This window comes from Tetrao urogallus, assembly GCF_951394365.1.
Source record: "Tetrao urogallus genome assembly, chromosome: 15".
Lineage (NCBI taxonomy): Eukaryota > Metazoa > Chordata > Aves > Galliformes > Phasianidae > Tetrao > Tetrao urogallus.
In genome coordinates, this window is record NC_136828.1 from 4,956,154 (window position 1) to 4,980,019 (window position 23,866).

Consider the following 23,866-nt stretch of genomic DNA (forward strand, 5'->3'; position numbering starts at 1 on the left):
CATTAAGGTGTATTTTGCATCAAGATATATTTTTCTCTATTTTTCATGTTGCGTAATGAGATGAAAGGTCTTTAGAGAACGATGATGGCTTTTTCCTGCGAGTAAAACCAAAGTAAAAATTACATTATGTTGGTATGTATCTGCCTAGATTAACGTAGAACATTTCTCTCACAATTCTCATTTAAACATCAAAGATAAACAAACAAAATCCCTGTATCTTAATCCAGGGATTCCCAACTAGAGTTCTTATTCCTGGTTCGTGCACTGATTTTGACAACACACCACCTCATCTGTCCTGAGAGACCCCCATTCATGATGGAACACTCTAAATGTGCTTTGTGGACATCCTGTGTCTGTTTTTATGGACCTTTCACAGGGGTGGCCCACAGACTAAGTGAAAGATATCTGTGTATACGTTGAAGGGTGCTGATTAATCTGTTGGTTATGGTGGGACCTGAGCACTACTGAAGTGGTGTGGAATAAGGGATGGATATCATACTGTTTTTGGCTGAGATAGAGTTTATTTTCTTCATAGTGGCTTGGACTGTGCTGTGTTTTGAATCTGTGATGAAAATGATGTTGTAACACACCAGTGTTTCAGTTGTTGCTGAGCACTGGTCGTACATCAAGGTCTCTGTTTCTGGTGATGCCCTTGCAGGATGTGGGTGAGGCACAGCCAGGACAGTGAGCCCCAGCTGCCCAGCAGCAGATTCCATACCTCCTGATGTCCTGATCAGGAATAGAAGCTGGAGGACAGATGGAATGGTGGTGTCCTGGAGTTGTGGTGTTTGTCTTCCCAAGTAGCCACTGCTCATGATGGACCCTTGCTGCCCTGGCTCACAGACAGCAGTGATTGGATTCCTTGTGCTTTGCTTGCTTGAACAGCTTCTGCTTTACCTGTTAAATTGTCTTCATCTCAAACCATGGATTGTTCTCACCTTAACTATTCCAGTTCTCTCCCCCATCCCACTTAAGTGGAATAGCCTAGCTGCTCTGTGGGGTGGAGTAGCTGCCAGGGTTAGATTGCCGCAGATGGTTTGTGATGTTATTTACTTGGTGGGTTAACTGAAGAGAACTTCTTTTGAATGTATCTGCAACTTAAGTAGTGATTTTTTTTTTTTTTTTTTTTTTGAAGGTTCAGTAGCAAGAAATGAATTTGAGCTGATGTAAGATAGTCTTGTATAGTTACAGAAACTCATCCAGGCAGGGAGATGCTGTGGATCTGTTCAATGTAGAATTCAAGCATTTACCACAACTGGTTTAAAGTAGCATCTGAAAAAAAAATAACGTTTGTGTCTTTGGCTGACTAACTACAAACATCACTGCTTTTTGGAAGTAAGCGAAAGTAGCATTTCCTCCTAAAGACGTGGGGCTAATCCTGCTGTTGAAGGGAGTCTCAGGGTTCAGTGTCTGAGGCTGTAAGTATAGGCAGCAGTAGATATAGTTGCCTTAAACCAGTTTCAGATCACCCAAGAGAGGAAACAGTCACAATCTGATCATAAAGAAGAATTTTTTTCCCCTTTCTGAGGATCAGGGCTCCCCAAACGTTACAAAGACAGTGATCTGCAAGTAGAGATGCTTCTCTTGCAGCTGCCAGCCCTTAAGTGAGGTTAATGGTCACACAGGTGAATTGCTCACAGCTGTGCTCCCAGGACTGGCTACACCCCTTCACCAGCTGCTCCATCAGGCCATGACCCAGCCCTTCCCATACCGAGGTGTAAAGGTCAGCTTGTACATTTGGGTATGACACTTATGACAGATGGTAAGGAATAGCCAGAAACAGGCAGTAACTAGGAACAGGAGAGTTGCAAAGAGCCTTAAAATGCCCTACCTTTGCAGTGTTAGTGAGAGAGAAGCGCGGACTGACCTGCCAGAGAACTGGTAAGGGTATCACCACCTCAGTGTTGTCTGGAATCATGCTGTACGTGGGTCGTGCTCAGCACGTAAGTTTACATCTTCAGCAGTCCGTTGTCTGTTAGGGTTAGAAATAGGAAATAGTTTAATTTTAGTGTGCAAATCATAATTGGAAATCTAGCTAGTGCCTGAAATGATAATATTTCTAGCACGTTGTCTGTGTTTATATGATCAGGAAGGTGTTTTTTTTTCCTAATAAGGCATGATCTTGAAAATAACGTGCTTGTGGGGTGGTGCATCTGAATTTTGCACAATTTGTCATGAAGTGCAGTTTCTTGGCAGCACAAGAAACTGTCCCAGCTGATCCCTCGGGACCTTGTTGAGCAGATCACCACTCTGCTGCTCCGGGGCTGGAGAGCTGCTGATTGAGGAGCTGCGTGGGAAGCCCAGCGCAGCCGTGTCCAGGTGTGGATCGGGCTGCGGGACCTGCAGGCTGGCAGGTGTATGCCAACATCATCTATTCTCTTAGCTCTCAAAGCAGAATCATATTTATCTAAGAACCTTGACGAGTGTTTGCACCGCTTATTATTTAGGCATAGGTAAACATCGTGCATTTTTTGCGGTAAAACGTTCCAGCGCTTTATTATCCTTGGTGATTAAAAACCGCTTTGTTAGCAAAGCTGCTGTCTTTCTTGCAGCGTTGGGACTGCCGCGCTTTTGTTGTTGTAACAAATCACGAGAGGTGTCGGAGTTCTGCCCCCCGGTACGTGCAAGCGTAGCACCGCTTCGGCTGCTGCCCGCGGCGTTGAGGCCGTGACGCGGCCCGTCCCGCCGCTGCGCCCAGCCGCTCACCGAGGGCCGTCCGGGGCTCCGCCCACATCGCGAGGCCGCGCCTCCCCGCGCCGCGGGGCCGAGTCCGAGCCGCGCGCCTCCGTCGGCGTCGCCAATCGGCTGCGGTGCGCGCGGTCGGCCGGGCAGCGGCGCGGAGGGGAGCGAGAGCGGGGCTCGGCGGCACCCGGAGCGCGGCGGGCGGAGGAGGCGCGGCCCCGCGGGTGGCGGTGAGCGGCGGGGGGGCGGCGGCGAGGAGCCCGGCGGGAAGCGGGCGCGTATCGCGGGCTGCGCGGTGCGGCGGTGCGGCGGTGCGGGGCCCGGGCCGAGCCGCAGCGGCGCGGTGTGCGGCACGTGTCCCGGCGGTGCGCTCCGAGCGGCGCCGCGGCTCGGCCGGGGCTGTGCCGCTGCACGTCGGCCTTTGCGGCGGTGACCGTCCTGCGTGCCTAGCGCTGCGAAGGGAACGATGCGCGAAGATGCCGGGCTGCGGTGGGGGGATGTCCCAGTAATTCTGTAATAGGTACTGGACGTTTCGGGCTCACCGCGGCTGACCTGTGCCCCGCGGTCCAATGGCCAGAGCTCCCGGCTGGGTTCGGGCGGTGCGGGATGGAGGTGGGAGAGGGTGAGCGCCTGAGAGCCTTGCCATGAGGAAATTGCCTTGCGGATGTGTTACGGTCGGGTTATCGTCTTGTGAACCGCATCGAGGGTGCTTTTTGCAGCCTCAGCTGTATCTCATCCCTCTGTAAGTCAGCTGCTCCCCGTGTCAGGCGCTTGGGGGGGGGGGAGACGGCGGATCCAGTTCTGCCACAGCTGTGATTTTGTACCTGTTTCAATTCAGATACAAATTGAGGTTGCCTTCCTTTCTTAACCCAAATGGAAACAGCTTGTGGAAAAAGGCCGTTGAATGCATGAATACCATATTGTCCATTGTTTACTTAAAGAAATGAAAGCTATTGCATCTTAAAATTTGCCTGTATTTGCCACATGCCGGAAAACCATTGAAAAGATGAATGAAGTTATGTGAGTCTCCTCGCATGGGATGTGTTTGCTTAGTGTTGTTTTCCAATACCATTTGATCTGTTCTTGTACATTGCATGTTGTCAGTCTGTGCATCTTTTTGCTCCAGCAAGTTTCCTACAAGTGCTTCAGTGTTTTTCAGGCAGAATGCTGAAAGTGCATGGAGAATGGAAGCATCTTATTGCTTCCGAAAGAATCAGTAATAGAAAAGGGTTGGATTTTATAGCTCCTGTCAGGAGGGCACCTACAACTGTATGCAGGAAGGTGAGAAATTATAGATAGGCAGTGCCAAAATGCCACATTGGGCTCTGCAGCTTCAAGGCCATTGGCACACAGCATGGATAATTGCTACTCTGGCCTCTCACTTGTGGAAGGATGAATATGCTTGAACATTGATGGAACAGACTGATTTTTGAAGAGGCCAAAAGCGCCCAACCTGATCAGTCAAATTCCTGCTCTTTAAGAGCAGGAGAGATTGGTGTAGGTTGAAGCAAACCAACTGAAGTATATCTCTGTCCTCTGTTTCTGTATTTCATGATCTGTTGTATCAAACCACAGTCCTTCTTCCTGAAATGATGGCTGTGGGCCAGGAAGACAGGGAAGATGGTATTTTCTTTGCCAGATGGTATTTGTGCAAAAATAACAGTATTCTGGGGGGTTTTCCAAAGGATTTAAAGTGTGTAAAACAACGTTGTCTTAAGCAGTTTCTGTGTCCTTGAATTACCTTGTTTATCTTTCCTTACGCAAAAAGACTCCACTGTACCTTTCCCCTCTCTCCAGGAGCAAGATGCTGGAAATTCAGCAGAAGGTCAGGTGAGAACTTTCCAAGGCTGTCTTGCCTTCCTGGCACACCTTTGGCAGGTGGCAGAGGAGGTTGCCTCTTGCTGTCCAGTGGGTGTGTGTATCTGCAGCAGAAGGAACACCTTCAGAGTGGGGTTTTTGACTTCCAAGGACGTGGTACTGCTGCTTTGCAGTTACGGACTGGTACTCAGCAGGACTGAGGGCAGATCTCAAACAGTAGGGCTGCCATAGAATTCAGATGCCTAAGCTTTTTTATAGACTTTATTTTTTGTATGATGGAAGACTGCAGTGATTGTAAGCGTATGTCTGTTATGTATGATGAGTGGGATGATGAAGCAATGAGTAGAACAGTTCTGTTTGCTTCCTTGGTGAGTTTCTCATGCAGATTTTATAACTCTGAAATGTAGCTTGGCACTGGCAGGGAACAGAGCTCTTTGAGGTGTGTTCATCTCCTTACGACTCATATGAAACTCACAGCTTAGAAATTAAATTCTAATTCTGCTTTTGTTTGGGGGTGGGTCAAAGCAGTACATCATGCTGGAGGTTCCTTATAAAAAGCCAGCACCCCCTTCTGGGTGGCACAAATGCAGTGCTGCTGTTGTAGTTGCCCAGCTGTAATTCTGAGAGCAAAGCTACTTCTAAATGATGTCCTCAGCATGCCTCAACTCCCAAGTCTGGCACGTTTTTGGGGAGATTACATCCCTAGCAAGATCTGAGGTGGGAAATTGGCTGGGTAGTAATAAAGACTGAGTAGGCATTCCTGGAGCAGTTCTTACCTGGCACCTGCTCAGATGTGTCAGCAGTATGGAGTGTGGTCAGGAGAGCATCACTGGGGCATGGCCCTCTGAGCAGGGGATTCCTTAGCTGCCAGTAGTTGCTGTTGTGGAAAAAGCCTGCTTGAGCTTTCCTGGTTCACAGAGCATTCTTGCTCTTCGCTGACTCCCTAATGAGGTTTTTCTCTGAGTCAGCAGAGAGGTTTGGATTCGGGTTCCTGGCTCCGAACCCTTTCTCCACTCTCTGCTGCCAGTTCAGATTTAGAGCTGCATCTGCTGTGTGAGTGTGGGTGCTGGGGTCACGGTGAGCATCTCCCCCTCGTTTCATTTTGTCTATGCAGCTGTTGGGTAGAAGATCTGCTCTTGTGGAAAGGGGATGGAGGAGAGCATACAGAGAAGCACTGTGCTGCTGGCTGATAGCCCAGAGTATGCAGGTGATGAACTTGTAGGGATGGTGGTGTTATGGATTCTCACCATGAGGTTTTCTTTTCTGGTTGCTTTTTTTGTTTGCAGAGTTTCTCTTTTTTTCTTCCTTCCCCTTGTGACCTTGGACTAGTCACTAGTATCTCACAGAACAAAACAACGGGTGTCAGGAGAAGAAATAAATTAGTAATGATGTTTTCATAACTTCATTTCTTATGCTTGGCTCAGTTTTCAATATCCAGCTTCCACCTGTGAGCCTCCTAGCAGGCCAAGCACGAGGCAGCAAGTTTCTCAAGGAAGTCTGTACCCTGGTGCTGGAGACTCTCATGCTGACTTTTTAAGCCTGTAATTACGGTACAAATTTATCTCTCTTTCCCTCCTCTTCCTACCCAACCACTGAACAGCCTTGCAGGTGTTCTCACCCAGGCCATGCCTCCTGCCCTTCCAGCTCTGCTCTTTCTGAATGAAGCAGTGCAAGCGTAGAGGCCTGCAGAAACCCTGAGGGGAGCAGAGGGAGCAAGAAAAAATAAGCTTGTGGGGAACAATAATACCCTTCATTTGTATAGCATCAAGCTCAGTGTTGATTAATCACTCGGAACATCACAGCAGTGTGCCAACTTTGAGTTCTGTTTTAGCAAAGAAGAGTGGATGTGGAGATTCTTGGCAGCACCCCCTGATGGCAAACACAACTGCAATCAGCTCCTGTATTTTAAATTGGTCTGAAAATAATACAAGAATGTGAATAAGTGGTGCAAATAACAGTAGTTAACTATTTTAAACAAGTTTGGTGTAGTTCATTAGCAGTAATATTTTTTGTTTTAATAATGCATCCTCTGAATCTGGTCTGCCAGCCTCTATTTGTGTCGGATGCCAATAATGGGAACGAGCCATCCTGTTGTCATCTCTCTTTCTGCTGCTTGCATTCCCCAGGTGCTCAGCTGACACTAGTCTTGTGATGTACACCAAAAATATAAAATTAGAATAAATTTTGAACAGCCTGCTGTATAAATCTAATGATAGGAATGGTGCCTCACTGGGAATTAGAGAATACTTCAGATTAAAAAGCTAGTTAGAAATCCAGCTGCTCTTGCAAGCAGTCAGTGCTATGGGCAGACTGGAGGCCATGACTTCCGAGGCCTTGACTGATTTCCTGGCTGCAGGCAAGACATACTGCTCGCTCCCTCGTGGCAGTGCTCCCAGGCAGCAGGCACAGGGATGCATTTACTTCTGTGCTTTGTGTTGCTTCCCACCTCTGTGTGTGTTCATCCCAGCACCAGTGTAAAGCAAGCCTTGTTGGTTTTGCTCTGTGGCTGTTGCTGCAATGCAGCTTCTTGGAAAGGGAAATAGGATTACAGAAGCAGGGTGTGCTGGTGGAGGTAGGAAAGGAGAGGTAAGTGTGGCTGTGGTAAATCCCACAGTAGTCCTTGCTTGCATTCTGGCTTCACCAGATAACAGAACTAGGTGGAGAAAATGTTTGGTTTGGTGCACAGTTTGGTCAGCAGCTATTGGAGGGGCTGATGTAGCTGCTGTAATGTGGTGCTTCTGCTGTGGCAGCTGAAGAAAAACATGAGAAAAGCCAGAGGAGGGAGTGGTGGCGGATGGAGACCATGAGGAGCGGAGCTGGGGGTCGGTTTGGGATTTTGCAGGACCTTCTGATGTGATCTGTAGATTCCCAGTGTTCATTTGCACACAGAAGTTTGAGCATTGTGTGATTGTGAATGAGGGTTTGTTCTTTGCTTCTCTGTCATCTTTGGCATGGTGCAACTCTGTTAAAAATGATACAAGGAAGGAGTGAGGATAGTGCGGTGAATGCCTTTCAGATCCAGTATACCTTAAATCATCGTCAAAAAAAAAAAAAGGGGGGAAAAAAAGCCTTTCTTTGTCTGTTCTTCTTCCGTTGGTAATTCTGGAATTCGTGAGCTAATTCTGTAACAAGTATAACAACCCAATGAACTTCTGGTGGCTCGGGGTCTTGAGGTCCTTAGAGGTTGCCCTTTTTAGTTTTCCTTGCTTAACGCTTCTCTTTGCTGTATGCTGATAAATTAATCCAGTTCGTATAAAAGGTAAGAGAATTTTTCTAAGCAAACCTATGGTTGATTGAGTGGTGCTATATGTAAGCCAAAGGATTTCATTTGAGGAATACGTATCTTGCTCAAGCTCACTGGCTACGCTTCTCCCCTCCCCCCCCCCTATCTGGAGCCCAAAAATAATTGTAAAAAACATCCCAGGAAATTGAGCCATGGAGTGTATTGAAAGTAATACTGTGTTTGTGTCTCTCTTCCCTAAAGAGCTTTGGAAACTGCCCAAGTGTTTTGGAAACTGAGTCCTGAACATCAGGCAATTATAGGACTTCTGAATAGTACAAACTCTTTGTAACTGTACTGAATTCCTCTGTTGCTTTCCTTTCTCTTGTCCTGAATGTAAGTTCTCTATTTAATGTGAATTCAAGTCATCTGCAATCTCAGACCTTGAGATCCTTCCTGAGTCTTCTGGCAGCCTTTGTTGTGCAGGGGGACTCGGGCCTGGTGCTGGCTGTCCTGTTGTGCTGTGCTCTCTGTATCACGAGGCTGATAATTGCTATTTCTGGATACTGAATTTTTCTCAGATATTGGAGCTGTTTGTGCTGCTTTGTTTTTCCTTAGCAGTTGAAGCAGATCTTTCTCAAGTGTGAGGCAGTGATGGAGGAAGGTTGTGGAGTTGCTTTGGGGAGAACGTGCCATCATTTGCAGAGAAAATCAGTGCATCCTGCATGCTAACTGTGCTTTTGCTTGGTCTGGTGGACCAGTTTAGCCTGATTCCCATTTTGCCTTGCATCATCATACTTCTCAGAAAATGTGCATAGTATTCATGTGTAGAAATCTGCATCGCTTTGGAAAAGCATAGTTTTGAGCAGGAATTCTGCTAAACAGAAGATTCTTTTCTAACAATAGAAGACTGTAATGAGTCTTCCGTGGAAAAGTGCGTATCAGTGCAGATTGTAAAGTTACGGTGGGTGGTTGGCAGTGTCCTTTCCAATGAGGAACAAGTTGAATAGATCTTGCAGTCAGTGTTCTCTTGATTAAATCAAATGGAAGTCAGTGGCTTTCTTGTTGCAATCCACAATTCTGTGCACTGTGCATGTTTTAGACTCCTCAAGTAAGTGGTTAGCAGTTGCGATTGCTGGAAATCACTGACCTTGGGGTGCTTGGGGCTCCAGCCTTCACCATGCAGCAGGACCAGCATGAGTTGTTGCCTCCCCATCTGTGCACCTGGCCTCTCAGGGAGGGTAAGGAGGGGCTGAAAGCAGCCATGGAGCACTTGGTTGTGAGCTGTGTCTGTTGGGCACAGCACTGGGTGGTGCAGGGCAGCTCTCAGCAGAGGCACGGGCATGTCTGTGTCTTCCCAGAATGCTCAGGAGCTGTGATGCTGATCATTCACTATATAGGTGGTGCTAATAAACTGCGAATGCGGTGCATTTCCTTTGAATACTACCTATTATATGTAGTCTGTAGTACCTGCTGCTTTCTTCAGCCCCTTCTCCTTGGCTTTGCAGTGTGTCCCTGTGTTCCCATCTGTCTGAGTGGGCTTGCTGTGCTGTGACAGATGAGCTGGTTAGCAGGTTTGCTTCAGAAGCAGTTTGTTTTGCTGTTTGGCACCTGGCAAGGGCCGGTTTCAATATGTCAGTTTTAGGTCTGGTGGCAGAGCATGGGGTAACTGTAAAGTTCAAAAAAGCAGTCTGTGTAGGTAAGTAGGTAGCAGGTTTGAAGTTATGAAGTAGGGGAGGGATCAGCTTCAGTCTTTAATTTTAGTTCACACCCACAGCTTTTTACTTGTGGTATCTGTCTTATAAAAGACTCGTTGCAGCAGCAGGGCCAGCCTGTCTGTCCCCACATGTCATAGCATCCCTATCAGCAGCAGCGTGCCAGCAGAGTGTGTTGGCACTGCAGAGCCATAGGGAGCAGCAGGGTGACAGCATGCTGCGTACCCCATGGTGGGGCAGGCACTGTGTCTGTCAGCGTGCGTGTTGTCTGTGTCTGGGTAATGTTGTGATGGGGAGAGACTGCATGGCATCTGCTCCCCCTGAACGACTCTGTCCCTCGCTGTTCACAAATTATCACAGCATTCTAGCCAAGTGAGTGCTGCTGCTGTTTGCTGAGGAGGTAGTGGAGCCGGGTGTGCTGCTGTGAGTGCAGTGCAGACCCATGTTGCTGGTAGGCTCTGTGAATGGCTGCGATCTCGGCTGCTCCCCGTGCACATCCCTGTGTCTCCTTCACATGCTCAGGCCCCATCCCTGCAGTGTGCTGTGTGTGTGCTGAGTTGGGGGCAGGACTGTAGCCTTGTTTCATTCCATGCAGCAGTGTCAGCTGTGGGCAGAACCAGCCCAGCAGAGCCTGTATGAGACACTGCATATCCTGACAGCTATGGGGTCTGGAGCCCCGGGATCAGCAGCGCAGCATGGTGTGGGCCGGGGACGTGGCTGAGTTGTTTTAATATCCTGATTACTGAAGTGGGTAAGTCACCATCTCGCTTGTAACGATTACGGGTTTCTGCTGTGATTTTCACCCATCGGTTGCCACAGCAACAGTGCAGCAGCTCAGCTGTCACACAGATTTAAAACCGAAGCGGCTCAGCCTCTCCCTGTGTTCTGGCACATCTCCTCTGTGCCCCCCAGTGCCATGGCAACCCTGTGGGGGGCCCTATATTTCCCCTTTTCCCTCCACCCCAGCACCGCAGCTGCCCTGCCCAGCGGGGCCCCAGCCTGCAGGGATGCTGCTGTGCTGGGGCTGCTTTTGTTCCCGTTAATGTCAGCATCGCTTGTACTTTCCATCTCAAGGAGGTGGTGTGATGGTGCCCGCTGGCTTTTGTGCTCCCTGCATCTGAGGGAAACAAGCAGAGGTTATTTTGTGGTAGTTGTGTTGCCTGGCGTTATCCTGGGGATGTTTGCAAACTGGAGCGAAACGAAGGGTTTTAAAGAGAAAATCTGTTCTTCAGCTTCCACGGTTCTGGAAGACTGAGAGGCCGTTTCAGCTTGTGATGCAGGCAGGCTCACGTCTCTGTAAGCTGTTTTCAGAATCCCGTGGAGAAGCATTCAGATGAAGTGAGGCGGGTGCAGCTGCGCAGCAGAGGCGCGGGGGTGCAGTGGCAGCCAGGTGTGCCGGCGCACTCTCCAGAACTCACGGCATCCCCTGGTGCACTCAGGGCCCCTGTGTGATGCCTGTTCCTGCTGCTGACAGCCGCAGGCGGGTGCTGCAGGGAGCTGACGGCAGCAGCGTGGCTCCTGACTGCAGCCCACTTTAAAGCAAAGGGAAGAGCGGCTTCCTGAGCCGGCAAGCTGGCTGCCGCGAGCTGGCACACGAGAGTGTAAGTGCCTTTGGTGTGTGCTGTGCGGCGGGGCTTAGCGCGGGCTGCGTTTGGTGCCCCGCACACGGTGCTGGTTTGTCTGCGTGCAGGTGTGTGCCACGTTCAGGTGTGCCTCACGAATGTGCTTGTTGTGCTGCTGTGTGCTTGTTGTGCTGGGTTCCTTGTCAAAGAACCCTTCTGCGTCCATCTGCTGCTGTGTTCATCCGGAGTGGCGGTCACCTTGAGGAGCCGGAGCTCTGGCTCCCAGTTCAGGCATCCTGCTCACTGTGCTGCTGGCTTCTTCACAGTCAGTGACTGCCTCGGCAAGCAGAATAAATGGTGTTTACTGTTCATTGGATGCTGTTTTTGTGACCTTGAGGAGGCTGAGGTGGGATGCTGAGGAGTAAAACCTCAGAAGGAATACCGCTGGGTTTCCTTGAAGGAAGCTGCACCTCAGTGTAATTTGGAACGCTTGGATTTTTCCACAACCCTCTCACTGACGTACCATGGGAGATGTCACGGAGAAGGAGATGGATAACCTCACGTTCAAAAGTGACACCGTCCTTTCTGACGTGCACTTGCACTGTCCCAACAAAAGTCATCTGATGGTACGATTGAATGCGGTTGGGCAGCCAGGTAATGCATGTTTAGACTGATGGAACTGTGTTTTAATTACAGTCTATTGTATTGTCTTAGTGCTCCTTTGATTGGTTGATAGTAATCATTATGTATTTTACTCTGAGCAGAAGCAGAACTGCTCCTGCTCAGAGGGAAGAGGGCTAACTGGATTCTTCTCATGAAAATAGCTACATAAAACTATTAATATGGATTTGTAGATAGCCCATCTTAGAACAGAAAAAAACAGCTTAAGTTACTTTCTGAGAAGGAGTAACATCAGTATTTGTGCAAGCTTAATTTTATGTGTTTATTCCTTTACCTAGAATCTCAAGACAGCACCTTTGAGGATCATGTTAAGGAGTTAGTTTGTGTCTTGCATATAGACTACAAGTGAGACACCAGCAGCTTTAAATACTGCCACTTGAATTAAGTGCATAAGTAATTCATTTGTTTTTATAAAATCATTAAATGATGATTTACCATCTGTTCCAGAGGAACCCAGCAGCTTTGTTTTCTGTTCTGTTGTTGTATTTTTTTAATTTAAAAAATGGGCTACAACAAATCTGAATATAGCAATGAGCTTGACTGATTTATATAAATGAAAGAATCAAGCCCTTAGTGGAAATGAATTGGCAAATGACTGCCTTTACCAGCTTGTAGGTTTCTATAAGGTTGTCAAGGGAAATGTCCTTGAAGCTGTAAGTAAAATGTGCTTGTAACACTATAATGCAGCGGAAAGCACAGCAATGATAACAGGGTATCAAAGTCACAGGCTGCAGCAAGTGAGGATATGCCCAAATGCATCAGCCGTGGGTACAGAAACAAAGGGAAAAAAAATCTATGTACCCTTGGAAGGCCTCAGGTAGGCAGGGATTTCCAGTGAGATACCCTTGCCTCTACCCTCAGATGAGGTCTGGGAATGGGTGGATCCTGGCTGCTGCCCTTCCATCCACTCCGATACATTGCATGCACCTCAGCTCCCCTGGGTCGGCCCTGCCTTCCCACTAGGTGTTCAGTCACTGTGGTGTCTTAGTGTTAGTTTGATGTGACTCTCCTTGGCACAAAGAACCTTTCAACACAGTAACATGACAGTCTGATTTATGTACTCTGAGTGTCCGTAGTCTTAAGAAATAAATGAATTTCCCATACCAGGGCTGGGTTGTAGTATGACAGCTTCTACTCTAAAAAATCCAGCAATAATCTGCCACCACCACTTTGCTGTTTTTAGAGGATCTCCTGGGGATTTAGTCCTTGCTTATTTGGATCAATTTTCCATTTTGAAATTCTGAGGATCAGAGTGAACTTAGAGAGCAGGGTCCATTTCAACTTGGGATATTCTATGATTCTGTGATATGTTGATTGCATCCTCTAATTCATCAAATCCATTTAATGTGGTTATCATACAAACAGTAGCTGACGTCCTAAATTTCTTGTGCTTGGATAGACAGTGAAGATTGTTGTAAGATCTAGCTGTTATGATCTCTAGAGAAGGACTTCTCATGTTCCCATAGTACACTGTATGTCCAACTTCGGATATCTCTGAAGCAACTGAAATAGAACTCCATAAATTGTGAAACTGTTGAAATCAATAGTGGGCAAACAGTTTAAACAGTTTCCCCTTGGTGGGAGTGAACTCATTTCCAAGAAATTCTTCTTAGATACTGCTGGTGTAGGCTGTTTTCAATAGACATTTTCTTGGCAAAAAAAAAAAAGAAAAGCGTCAGTAAGTCCAACCTAAGCTGACAGGAGGCACACTGCTTATTGTGCTGCCTCTTGCAGCTTTAAGCTGATGGCAAGGTGAGATGTTACTTGAGTCTCAAAAGGGTTTGAAAGTAGAAAAAGAAATTCCTTTTACTTTTTTTTCTGAAACATGTTTGTCTCCGTTAAGATAGAGTTCATTTCCTCATGTTGATATAATTCCTAATTTGTGATATTCGTTCTTCTCTAAACTTAATCGACCTCAACAGAAGATCTGTTAGAGGATGTAAATCTCATCATTTATTTTCCTGATTGCTGAAACAAGTTTCTAAGTAAGGTGAAAATGTAAATTGTGACCGAGTAGATGCCTAGTCAACCAGCAGATGTTGGTGGTGCTTCATTTATCCCTTCTGACAGAATTAGCAGAAATATTTCTTTCTAGCAAGTAGAGCTGTATTCCGAGATACCTGTAACACTTTCACTGCTCTAGATTTTTTGGTATATGAAATGCATATCAAATGTCATGCGAGTGGAGGTTGCATATAGATTCCATTCTTCCCTAGCATTGATCTTAATGGGAACTGCTGAGTCACAGCCTGAACCTCTGATTGATCACCTGAGGGGAGCACTGAGTCAGCCACAGGAGCACAGGTGAAGGCAATCCAGCTGTGCTCCTAGACCTGTTTGAGAGCTGGCTACCAGTGGGGAAGGATCTCTTCTAGAGATCTGCTCTGCTGGAGTTTTTTAAGTGAGCCTAGGATAGGGGTAAAGTTTCTATCTAGTCTCTTTTTATTATCATAATCTGCTTTGCCAAACTCTTGTTTATTTTGTAATTATAACATCTTAATATTCATTGATTATACAATCTTTAACTTTATCCTCCTCCCACTCCATGTTCTTGCAGTGTTCCTGTCGTATTTCAAATTCCTTTGGAACACAGATGATCGGGCCTCTGAGAAATATGCAAGAGAAACTACAACTGAAAGAGAACACCAGTACAGAGGTGGAGATGAACTAACTAACAAGGACGGGAATAATCTGAAATATGAAAAGGAATTGAACAGTGAAGGAATAGAAGCTCTGCTAGATGAGGACGGAGACTTGGAAGTGGTCAGAAGGCCTCAAAGAGCCAGTGACTCAGAGACAGAGGATCTTATGAGGAATAGAGTATATCCTGTAATTCTGATGAGAGGAAAAGAAAATGCATTTGAAGAACAAGAATGCACTTGCAGCAATGTTGTTAAAATAGGTAAATAGTAAGCTTATGTTCAAGGAGAAATTGAATAAATATCTGCTGAAGTAAAACAAAGAAAAACTAAGTTGGTCTTTTAAATGAAAGAGAAATGAGTTGAAGTAGATAATAAGCCATAGTAATACTGTGATACTGTTAAGTGCTTTAAAAACGGCGCTTCTCCAAAAGTGTTTTGGACAGTTGTGTGTCATGGAGAAATGGCTTTCCTTAATTAGAGTGGGGTTTTCATCATTATCCAGCATTACTGTGTAGAATTAATAGTGCTTAGTTCTAGACTTAAAAGGAAAGCATTAATTGTCTTCTCAAATTTGCTATTATGCAACTTGATTTGAACAGTGTTTTGAAACAATATTCTCTTTCCATTTTCACAGAGCATACTATGGCAACCCCCTTAGAAGATGTTGGTAAACAAGTATGTATACTGCTTTGTATTGTCTTGCTGTTTGTGGATTGTGCTTCAGAATTCCTCTGGTTTAACTGCTACTTTCTCCAAAGGTCTGGCGTGCAGCCTTTCTTCTTGCTGATTACATTCTGTTTAAACGGGATACGTTCAGGAGTTGCACAGTGCTGGAGCTTGGAGGTGGCACAGGAATTGCAAGCATTATCATGGGAGTGATTGCTAGCAGAGTTTATTGCACAGGTAAGGCAGTTATTTTTAATGAAATATCGCAAACCAGTACTTTCATTCTGGGATTTTTTCATCACCTGCTCTTTTTTTAGTTGCTAATTTGTTATCAATGCATATAAAATGCATTGGTGTACCTGGTGAACCTGGTGTAGGGAACCTGCTTTGGCAGGGGGGTTGGACTCGACGATCTCTGGAGGTCCCTTCCAACCCCTACAATTCTGTGATTCTGTGAATATGTTGTTGTTTATTGAAAAATGGCAAGCACTTTCATGACAGATTGAAAAAGCAGCAATAATTCCAGGTGCAAGTGTTTTAAAAACCAAATACTTTTCTAGATTAAAATAGATAGTATGGTGATCTTTTATCACCATATGAACATATGATCTTTTACATATGATCTTTTATCATGACATGTGCTTAGTAATGGAGCTTAGTAATGAAAGAAAAAAGCAAGGGTGCTGTGGAAGCAGTCATGAGGGAAGGGAGCTGCTCTGAATTTTAGTTTGAGAGAAGTTGAGACCAATAGTCTGAGAGGTCGGAGGAATGTACAGCACATGTGAAATGTTCTCATTTTGAATACTGTCATTATTTTCTTCCAGATGTTGGTGAAGATCTTTTGGCCATGTGTGAAAAAAATGTTGCATTAAACAAGCACCTGATGGAACCAGGAGGTAAGTGCTGTGCAGACAGTACTCGTGCAGTTGCTTGTCTGTGAATTATAAGAAGTCATTGGCAAGCTGGCTGGCATTTTTACAGGTCAACTCAACTTCTGTTTTGGTTAGAACTGACTCATTTAGAAAGATGCAAGAAATCTGTACGTGTTTCAAAATGGGATAGCTGCTTTTGGAAAGGAGCAAAATATTCAATCTTTCTCTGTTAAGAAGTTAAGCCCAGCTGTGGCTTCTACATTGTTATGTTCATTTCACTGAGGTAATTGTGAGGATCATGGACGTTTAGGTGCCAAGGGTCGTGTAAACAGTGCAAATTGCAGAGGCTGAACTTTGCAACTTGCAAGTGACATGTAGAAGAGAAATTAAGATATTTCTGATGATTAAGTTTGTCTTATTCTCCTTTTGTCAGTGGATGACTGGTTTTGTAAATGATGTCCAGTCTTATTTGTTTCATATATCCTTTTAGTATATCTTATCACATGTTTCAGTACTGACTGAAAGATCATTTGTCACTGTTGGGATCTTTCTACACCCACAGGAGGAGAAATTAAAGTGAAAGAACTGGACTGGCTGAAAGATGAATTCTGCACTGGTAGGTAGCTGTTGCAGTAGTAGGGTTTATGAATCCTGTTTTGCTTTTTAGGCTTTTTATCTGTTAAATATGATGTAATATGATGTAATGGTTCAAAAAGTTGAACAACTATTTAAGGAAGTAAAATCATCCTTACGCTTTCGAAGCTTTTCTTGGGCCTCAGGTGTTTATTCAAAATACTTGACGCTGCCAGATGAACAGGCTTGTTGGTTTTCAGATATTCACAGAAAGCTTCTAGATTTTAGAAAGCGTAACAGGAGGAAGCTTAATCAAAAAATGCATTTGTTTTTAACTGAATCTGTACTCTTGCTGCAGGATAGTAACTGGTAGTAAATTCTTATGTCAAGGGAAGCTTAGTCACATCAATCAGCCCTGAGCAAGAGAGGAAGAGCAAAAGCAAAGGACTGAAGGGAACTTCAGAGAGCAAACGGGGGGAGGCTGTGATTTCCCTTCAGTGAGTTGCTCTGCTTATTGAGTAGCTGATCACTAAATTTAAATTACTAAAGTAATTTTTTTAATCTATCAAACAGTTAAAGGTGTAGTTTAAAAATAAGCTTTCTTCTTTTGTTACAGATCCAGAAGCTCTCTATAGCTGGTCTGAAGAAGAGATTGCAGATTTGCATGACCACTGCACTGTGATAATGGCAGCTGATGGTAGGAAAACATAACCAGCAAGCTTTTAAATCAAAAATGCTCGCTTGAGCATTTTGAGGAACAACTTAACTGCACCTAGTTTGCTTTTGAAATGTGATAGATCAAATCCTTAGCTTAGTTTGTCAAATCTCTGCCTCAAGTGTTCTTGTCTGTATTCTATTTACTGTCTGAATTAGCAATAGAAGAATAAGATACTGAAAAATCTAATAGCCTTTCCTTATTATTTGTAATTGAGTAAATTATTTAAAGTTGCTCATAAGTGATAAAGTTGATTTTCAGAAGAGTTAAGTGTTGTTGTCCTACCCTTATCTTGAATTAGATAACCTTGGTGCAAGTAAAGACAGATAGGTGGCCGCGCTAGTATGCTCCATAGTGTGGGAAGACTTTTAGGTACTGCATGTGTCCTATTGCATCTCTCTGGCTTTTTTTTTTTTTCCCTGTTCTTAATGAAGTGGGGGGGAAAAAAAAAGGAAAGAAAGATGGTATGTGATTTTTTAGCTTTGCAGTAAGGTATTTCCAGCTGAGAGAGATCTTGTTAAAGTTCTGTAAGTTGCCTGGCAGAAGTGATTCCCATCATCATGAGAGAAATCTTTAAGGTTTCTTGTTGTGAAGAGCAGCACTGGATACTGTCGCTGGGTCGGTCATTGCCATTAAATGTGTAATACATGTATACATAATAAACGTGGGGGTTTAGATAAAGTAATGATTTGTTTGGTTATAATAATAGAATTAAAGCTTCTTGTTGTTTCAAGCCTGAGATTTAGTAAATGCTTACATGTAAATGCCATGTGCTCTTCATGTTCTTCCCATAGTGTTCTATGACGATGATCTGACAGATGCCTTCTTCAGAACGCTGTATAGAATCACACATAACTTGAAACATTCTTGCACAGTTTTCCTAGCCATAGAAAAGAGGCAAGTATTACCAACACCCTAACATAAAGACTAGAATCTTACATTCTTTCCTTTCCTTGAGCGAAAGCCCTGATGTGCCTGATGGCCGGATTCTGATTATTCTGTTTCTGGGTTGATCGAAGGCTGCTGTGAATGCCCAGTGCAAGCATTTGTTAAACTTCTGTAATTTTTGTAAGTTCAGAATTTGACCTCCAGAAAAGTGTGGCTTTTGTGATCTTACTTTTGTCATGCATTAGGTAACCTTTGTGCAAATAAAGATTAATAGGTGGCCAGCGTAATGTATTCTGTAATGTCTGACAAAATTTGCTGTGATTTTGAGGTCCTATGCTTATGGAGCAGAGTGAAAGGGCTCAGAATGAGAAAATACACACATCTCCTAGCTCACATCCCCCCCCGGTTGTAATTGCTCTTGTGATTTCTTTCAAGGAATTGTGTGCTTTTGAGTAGCTGTATGTTGAAGTCAGTTCATAAACTAGTATGTAAGTTGATTATGCTTCAAGGTATGTAAGCAATAGCTATTCGTGTGATTTGGTCCAAAGTGTTTGTCCCAGAAACAAAGGCAGTTATTTTGTTGGACCAGAATGTATTAAAATCAATGGAAAGGCTCATCCAAGACTTACTGGGTTTTTGACAGGACAGGACTTTGGATAGGACAAGCTTTCTGGGGCAGCAAGGGGTTATTTTTTTTTTTTTTTTTAATTGTGGAAAGGAATTACTCTGAGAAGACCTAAGTTTCTCATTAGCTGAAGAAAGTTACATAGCTGTTTAAGATGCAGGTATACAAAAAAGGTTTTAATTTAAATATTGTCTTGCCAGGCTGAATTTCACTTTAAGACAGATGGATGTTACGTGTGAAGCCTACAGTCATTTTCGAAGTACTCTGAATGATTTGGAGAACCTTCATGATGGAAAAATGAAATACAGTGTGGAACCCATTAAGCCTGATTTCTGCCAGTTTCTTACTTATGAAAGGATTGAGCAGTTGGTAAGTGGCATTCATTAAAATAAATGGCATCTGTTGGGCTGGCAATCTGAAATTAGTTTTCAGCTGTGTACTGAACATGAAGTAAGAACAGAAGAACAAATGTTATGCTCTTATTTATTTCCATTTAGTTTTCCTTATATTAAAATGATTCTTGTCAGTGCTTACACAGCCCCCACTAAATAGGCATAATGTGTCCTTTTCTATCACAGAACAATTCAGTGGCTTAAATTGTTTCTTAACCTCTGAGGAAAAGAGAGCAATCTCCGGGACTTTGTAAAATAACCATTTTTGTGATTGACTGGAAAATGGACCGGTATCTTCTTCATTTCTTTGAATGTAAAAAAGCTTTCGTTTTATTATTCCCATAATTCCCAATCAGGGTTGAGGTAATAACGTTCTTATATATACATATGGAGAAGTTGACAAGTAGTAAACTTCTGGTGTTTAGAGATGTATCAGATACATTATTTAAATTACATTCCAAGCACTCGTGGTTTCCTCTCTGTTCTGTTTTCCAATTGTCTACTCTTATGAGTGTTACGCAGGCCAGCTAGTAGCTTGTTAGCTTCTGTAGCAATACAAAGTAAGAGACCTTTGGGGAGAACTTGCAAGTCTTGTTCTAGCTTCTGAATCTGCAGTCATGGAGCCAGCGTACTGTTTTGTGTGGTACAGTGTGTATGCATAGTATGGCTATGGGTTTCACAGCGATTTCATGAGATTAATTTGCTTTTCTTAGTGCTGACACCTTCAGGCATAAGATTTCCCATGAATGTTTTGTAATAAGTCCACACATGTATAAGATGAGTTATATCTACAGGTGTGAACGTGTTTTCTACATACCTTTTGTGGAAGGCTGCTGGCCTTTGAAATAGATACATTTTTTTAAATGCAGAAGTCTTCTTGTTGATCATGGAGTACACTGCCAGAATTCCAGATGTTGTGGTGATAGGGATGTAATAATCTGATTACTAATCTTTAAAATAGCAGAAGAACCTTACCCTAAATTACTCTACAAAGACTAAGTGTCTGTTTTTCATCCTTACTCTGCAGTGTATTGAGAAGCGTGTGTATAAGGTATGCATTTGTGAGACCTGGAGTCCTCAATAAATGGGCTATTTTTAAGCTACTTCTTTGCTAGCAATATTGGAAGTGTTTTTCAACATAGACCAAGAAAAAGAGCAAGATTCTCAGTCAAAATCCTGCAGGTTTTGTAGACCAGTGAAATTATTTTTAGAAATTATTTGAATTATACTATTTTTTTATTTAAAAAAAATCATACTGCAGGAATAAAGAACTCAGTTCTCTTGTTCTATCTCAGAGATAATGTGTTGGTTGTTGTGGGAGATGACGTAAATGGATTTTCTGTGAATTAGAGAGTGTGTGCAAGTTGAGCTTTATTGTAATAACAATCTACTGATCTGAGAAAATAACTATATGAATTTTTCCCCTCCTGTAGGAATTGTGGAAGATCATGGCTGATCGGCTAACGTGACAGGGACATGAGAAAATAGAAGATCTTAATCTAACGATAATATTTTGGGTAGTGTTTTATTGAAAAATTTCCTGTTGGATGTGAGTTCTCAGAAACTAACTCCCTGCAGATTTGCCTTACCTCAGCAAGTCTTGTTTTTTTGGCTCTTAGGATGTGGTTTCTTTGCTTCTGTTACGAAACTGGTTAACATTGATCTTCAGAGGGCGTGCTGGCTGAGAAGCTGTGGCAGTGACGCAGAGCTGCACATTCTCTGGGACTGATGACTTAGGCTTTAGTTTCTAACACAGAGGTATTTTGCCTTCATCTGTGTGGCCAATTTGCAGATGTCACACATGTTACTTTCTAGTTTTCTGAACTTGGATACACTTCTCAGTCTTAGCAGAGTTGCACGTTATTTGTATTTATGGACAGCTGTGAAACAGTCTATGGGCAAGCCCTGTTTGTCATTCACAGACTTCCATTTAAGCGATCTGTGTATGAAACCTAGCTCTTCATTTTGGGTTGGTCTTATCTGAATTGTTCTAGCTTAGGGCACCTGTCTCAATGGAAAGGAGGCAAAGTGCATTTAATTGAAGCCTCCTCAAATGTTCCACAGAAATCTTAGAGCTGGGTTGTCCTAGTGGCATTCTAAGCTATTCAGTGCTTGCCAGGCTGAGGATGGGAAGGGGAAGTGATGTATTCCTCCCTCTTAAAACATTGGAGTTCTCAGTGTGTACGTGTGAGGCTGGGAAGACGGTGACCCAGAATGTCTTGCCTCTGCAAATGGGGCTTTCAGCCCCTTAGCTTTTGGATTAAAGTATAACAGATTTATCAGTTCTCTGTGTTATTAATGAAACCAAAAATCATCATGTTTATACTCATTACAAATTCTGTGTGTACTATAGTGTTTATGTTTATTTCACTTGCCATATGTGCACTGTCACTTACATTCTTGTGCCTGCTGGATTCTTTAGCATTGTGAGAATGTCATGATAAAACTGTTCCAGCCTGTGACACGTGGGAGTGTGTGTGTCACATAGAAGAATCTGGTTGTCTTTGTGAAAGTCTGTTTTACGTTTGCTTTAGTTTGGTCCTTTTAGGTCAATTATTTCCTAATGCAGGAGCATTAAGGTGTATTTTGCATCAAGATATATTTTTCTCTATTTTTCATGTTGCGTAATGAGATGAAAGGTCTTTAGAGAACGATGATGGCTTTTTCCTGCGAGTAAAACCAAAGTAAAAATTACATTATGTTGGTATGTATCTGCCTAGATTAACGTAGAACATTTCTCTCACAATTCTCATTTAAACATCAAAGATAAACAAACAAAATCCCTGTATCTTAATCCAGGGATTCCCAACTAGAGTTCTTATTCCTGGTTCGTGCACTGATTTTGACAACACACCACCTCATCTGTCCTGAGAGACCCCCATTCATGATGGAACACTCTAAATGTGCTTTGTGGACATCCTGTGTCTGTTTTTATGGACCTTTCACAGGGGTGGCCCACAGACTAAGTGAAAGATATCTGTGTATACGTTGAAGGGTGCTGATTAATCTGTTGGTTATGGTGGGACCTGAGCACTACTGAAGTGGTGTGGAATAAGGGATGGATATCATACTGTTTTTGGCTGAGATAGAGTTTATTTTCTTCATAGTGGCTTGGACTGTGCTGTGTTTTGAATCTGTGATGAAAATGATGTTGTAACACACCAGTGTTTCAGTTGTTGCTGAGCACTGGTCGTACATCAAGGTCTCTGTTTCTGGTGATGCCCTTGCAGGATGTGGGTGAGGCACAGCCAGGACAGTGAGCCCCAGCTGCCCAGCAGCAGATTCCATACCTCCTGATGTCCTGATCAGGAATAGAAGCTGGAGGACAGATGGAATGGTGGTGTCCTGGAGTTGTGGTGTTTGTCTTCCCAAGTAGCCACTGCTCATGATGGACCCTTGCTGCCCTGGCTCACAGACAGCAGTGATTGGATTCCTTGTGCTTTGCTTGCTTGAACAGCTTCTGCTTTACCTGTTAAATTGTCTTCATCTCAAACCATGGATTGTTCTCACCTTAACTATTCCAGTTCTCTCCCCCATCCCACTTAAGTGGAATAGCCTAGCTGCTCTGTGGGGTGGAGTAGCTGCCAGGGTTAGATTGCCGCAGATGGTTTGTGATGTTATTTACTTGGTGGGTTAACTGAAGAGAACTTCTTTTGAATGTATCTGCAACTTAAGTAGTGATTTTTTTTTTTTTTTTTTTTTTGAAGGTTCAGTAGCAAGAAATGAATTTGAGCTGATGTAAGATAGTCTTGTATAGTTACAGAAACTCATCCAGGCAGGGAGATGCTGTGGATCTGTTCAATGTAGAATTCAAGCATTTACCACAACTGGTTTAAAGTAGCATCTGAAAAAAAAATAACGTTTGTGTCTTTGGCTGACTAACTACAAACATCACTGCTTTTTGGAAGTAAGCGAAAGTAGCATTTCCTCCTAAAGACGTGGGGCTAATCCTGCTGTTGAAGGGAGTCTCAGGGTTCAGTGTCTGAGGCTGTAAGTATAGGCAGCAGTAGATATAGTTGCCTTAAACCAGTTTCAGATCACCCAAGAGAGGAAACAGTCACAATCTGATCATAAAGAAGAATTTTTTTCCCCTTTCTGAGGATCAGGGCTCCCCAAACGTTACAAAGACAGTGATCTGCAAGTAGAGATGCTTCTCTTGCAGCTGCCAGCCCTTAAGTGAGGTTAATGGTCACACAGGTGAATTGCTCACAGCTGTGCTCCCAGGACTGGCTACACCCCTTCACCAGCTGCTCCATCAGGCCATGACCCAGCCCTTCCCATACCGAGGTGTAAAGGTCAGCTTGTACATTTGGGTATGACACTTATGACAGATGGTAAGGAATAGCCAGAAACAGGCAGTAACTAGGAACAGGAGAGTTGCAAAGAGCCTTAAAATGCCCTACCTTTGCAGTGTTAGTGAGAGAGAAGCGCGGACTGACCTGCCAGAGAACTGGTAAGGGTATCACCACCTCAGTGTTGTCTGGAATCATGCTGTACGTGGGTCGTGCTCAGCACGTAAGTTTACATCTTCAGCAGTCCGTTGTCTGTTAGGGTTAGAAATAGGAAATAGTTTAATTTTAGTGTGCAAATCATAATTGGAAATCTAGCTAGTGCCTGAAATGATAATATTTCTAGCACGTTGTCTGTGTTTATATGATCAGGAAGGTGTTTTTTTTTCCTAATAAGGCATGATCTTGAAAATAACGTGCTTGTGGGGTGGTGCATCTGAATTTTGCACAATTTGTCATGAAGTGCAGTTTCTTGGCAGCACAAGAAACTGTCCCAGCTGATCCCTCGGGACCTTGTTGAGCAGAT

General features: G+C 43.9%; 1 protein-coding gene across 1 annotated transcript; it reads left to right on the forward strand.

Annotated features, from left to right (window-relative positions):
• Positions 1–11,521: 11,521 nt before the first annotated feature.
• Positions 11,522–20,520, forward strand: LOC306952234 (methyltransferase-like protein 22; the record flags this gene model as incomplete). The annotated part of the gene is made up of 10 exons (XM_079542903.1): positions 11,522–11,651; positions 14,236–14,580; positions 14,955–14,995; positions 15,079–15,223; positions 15,811–15,882; positions 16,421–16,474; positions 17,048–17,128; positions 17,941–18,043; positions 18,860–19,028; positions 20,485–20,520. 10 exons carry the CDS (start codon positions 11,522–11,524, stop codon positions 20,518–20,520), a joined length of 1,176 nt encoding a protein of 391 aa, XP_079399029.1.
• Between the last annotated feature and the right edge of the window lie 3,346 nt (positions 20,521–23,866).